This window comes from Apaloderma vittatum, unplaced genomic scaffold, assembly GCF_000703405.1.
Source record: "Apaloderma vittatum isolate BGI_N311 unplaced genomic scaffold, ASM70340v1 scaffold32850, whole genome shotgun sequence".
Classification (NCBI taxonomy): Eukaryota; Metazoa; Chordata; class Aves; order Trogoniformes; family Trogonidae; genus Apaloderma; species Apaloderma vittatum.
This window is the reverse complement of record NW_009693427.1, coordinates 7,496-9,945: the sequence shown is the minus strand read 5'-3', so window position 1 is coordinate 9,945 and position 2,450 is coordinate 7,496. Positions and strand designations below refer to the sequence as shown.

Below are 2,450 nucleotides of genomic sequence, written 5' to 3'. Positions count from 1 at the left end.
GGCCCACCGGCACCCAGCAGAAGGAGATGAGGGACTTCATCAATCTCTTCTCCAAGTTTTACCCCTGCGAGCACTGTGCTGAGGATCTGAGGGAAAGGTGAGTTGCTTCCTGAGTTGTTTTGTGGGTTTTTTTTTGTGGTGGTGGCCGCTGAAGGGGCTCACCTGAGGAGCTATTTGCATAGCAACGGTGCTTCCTGCATTTGAGGTTTGCGAGGGCCTGAACCGGTGGCTTCCATTATTGCATAAACCAAAGATACACTTACCTAAAGAACAAATACCTTTTCTGATGTTGTGTGCTGCCTCCGAATCTTCCCTGAGGCGGTTTCAGGATTTTCTTGTTCAGAGTGGGCTTGCACTCCGTTGTGGAATTAGGCCGATACTTGAAATAATTTGGCTTTCAGGAGGCAAGTCTTTTATTTACCCCAGAAAAATCCAGTTTACTGGCGGCCTCAGCAGTGGAGGCAAACACCAAGATAGGCTGCAATGTTTGATGAAGTTTTCCCCTCCTGGTACTGTCAATTTGTTTCTCAAAATTTTGACTCCTCTGTTGTGGATGATGAATGTGCAAAAATAAATAATTTGAAAACTCATTATTGACGCAGCAGGCGTCACATGGCAAAACAGCTGCTCAGGTTTTTTTTACTTATTCTTCTATTTTTGTTTAAATTCACTATTTTGGTGAACTCAAGCATTTCTTGCTTTTTGTCATAGATAAGCTCTCTGTGTCTTTTCCACTTGATGAAACGAGGCAGTGAGTGAAGCCAGACCAGCTGCAGCCGTCGGTGTTTCGGTGATAATTGCTGATCTCTGTGTGCTCTCTTTTGCACTCTCTGTGGAGAAGTAACAGTTGTTTCCTCTTCCCTGTTTGCAGATTACGTACAAATCAGCCTGACACTAGCACCAGAAATAACTTCTCCCGGTGGTTGTGTCTTCTTCATAACGAAGTGAACAGGAAACTGGGGAAATCTGAATTTGACTGCTCTCGGGTGGATGAGCGCTGGCGAGATGGTTGGAAAGATGGGAGTTGTGATTAGTCCGTAAGAGACTTCTTGGGAAATCTGAACAGGTCGATTTGACCTGGTGTCGAGTCACCGCAGGGTGAGTGCGGGTCACCGGCTCGTGGTCACGTGCTTGCGTGCATGACTGGTACGGCTTGTGGAAGTGAAGGTAAAATAATTCTAAAAGTAAATCTGGAAATGTTATCCTAATAGTATATTGATAAATGGTTACACAAATGTATTACCTGAGGGATCGTGGCCTTACATTTGACAGAGGAATTGACAGAAACCTGTGAAACTGAGTCACAAACTCGTGGAGACTTTTTCATTACGACATTTCTTTATTTTAGGGGCGTTTGCTTCTGCGACTAGAATTTGTTTTCCCCGAGTGTGGTTGTGGAGGGCTGCCCTGTGGCATTTTACATTTGTCTGCAGGCATTGTCCTGGTCTTTTAGAAAATGCACCTGATTAATGGGAATTCTAATTTCTGTTGTTCTGATAGAGAACCCCCGCGCTCTTGTTTTGTGCCAACTCTGCACCGACAGATCTCTCTCTCTGAGCTCTGCAATGCTGCTTGTTAAACTTGTGTCCAGTTCCTTTGGCAAAAGGTCTGCAGGCAGGTACGTGTAATTTAGATACTAACATCGTGGAGCCCAGATTTCTCATTTCATTTTTGCATTTCAACTTAATCCTGTAAGAGGACACTGTAGAGAGGGAAACTAAAGCAGGACCAAAGAAAAAAAACCAAACCCCAACAAACAACTCGTCTGATGAATGGAATGAAATATCAACTGGGTGAAATTCAGCTGTTTTAAATCGATTGCTACTTTTCTTTGGACCCCGAAGCAGAATGGTGACGTGTTCTACTAGAACCATGTATTTGTAAAGCAGATGACCTCTTCATCTCTGCTGTGAACTCGCGTCTGTCCTGAAAATAGCTTGAGACTGATGCCTGTAATGAAGCACATTAAGCTTGGTTGAGCATTTCTGAGGTGTCACTTGCGCTTTGAAATTCTTGACTGGTACTTGCTGACCTGGTCGATATTCTGGTGTCAGCCCTTACCTGAAAATCTAGAACAAAAGGACTTTTTTCAAGCCCCCCTCGGTGTTAGAGTCCTGCTTAAGACTGCAGTGTCGGCTTTACCTGGTATTTATTGCGCAGGAGGAGGAGTGCCGAGGGCAGTTCCCTCCAAATCCGTGCTAGATGTGTTGTTCTGATACAAAAATGTGAATTTCAGCTTCAAGTGAAATAGCAGCATAAAATAATTTGTGCCATGATGCATATAACCATCTTTACAAAAAGAGATACAGCTTACCAAAAAAAAAAAAAAAAACAAAAAAAATTCAAGTTCTCAAAGCAGACAGCGATATCGTGCCCTTATTGCATTTCTGGCTGGGAAAGGTTTGCAGGAGTTTGCACAAATCTTGACCATAGTAGGTTTTTTGCTGCTG

The 2,450-nt window shown here is 43.6% G+C and overlaps 1 protein-coding gene across 1 annotated transcript; it reads left to right on the top strand.

The window, feature by feature from the left end:
• Window positions 1-5: 5 nt before the first annotated feature.
• GFER (growth factor, augmenter of liver regeneration) lies at window positions 6-1,034 on the top strand (the record flags this gene model as incomplete). Its single annotated transcript, XM_009878984.1, has 2 exons — window positions 6-97; window positions 872-1,034. Coding segments are annotated over 2 exons (255 nt in total), but the record flags the coding sequence as incomplete, so codon positions are not given.
• Window positions 1,035-2,450: the final 1,416 nt, after the last annotated feature.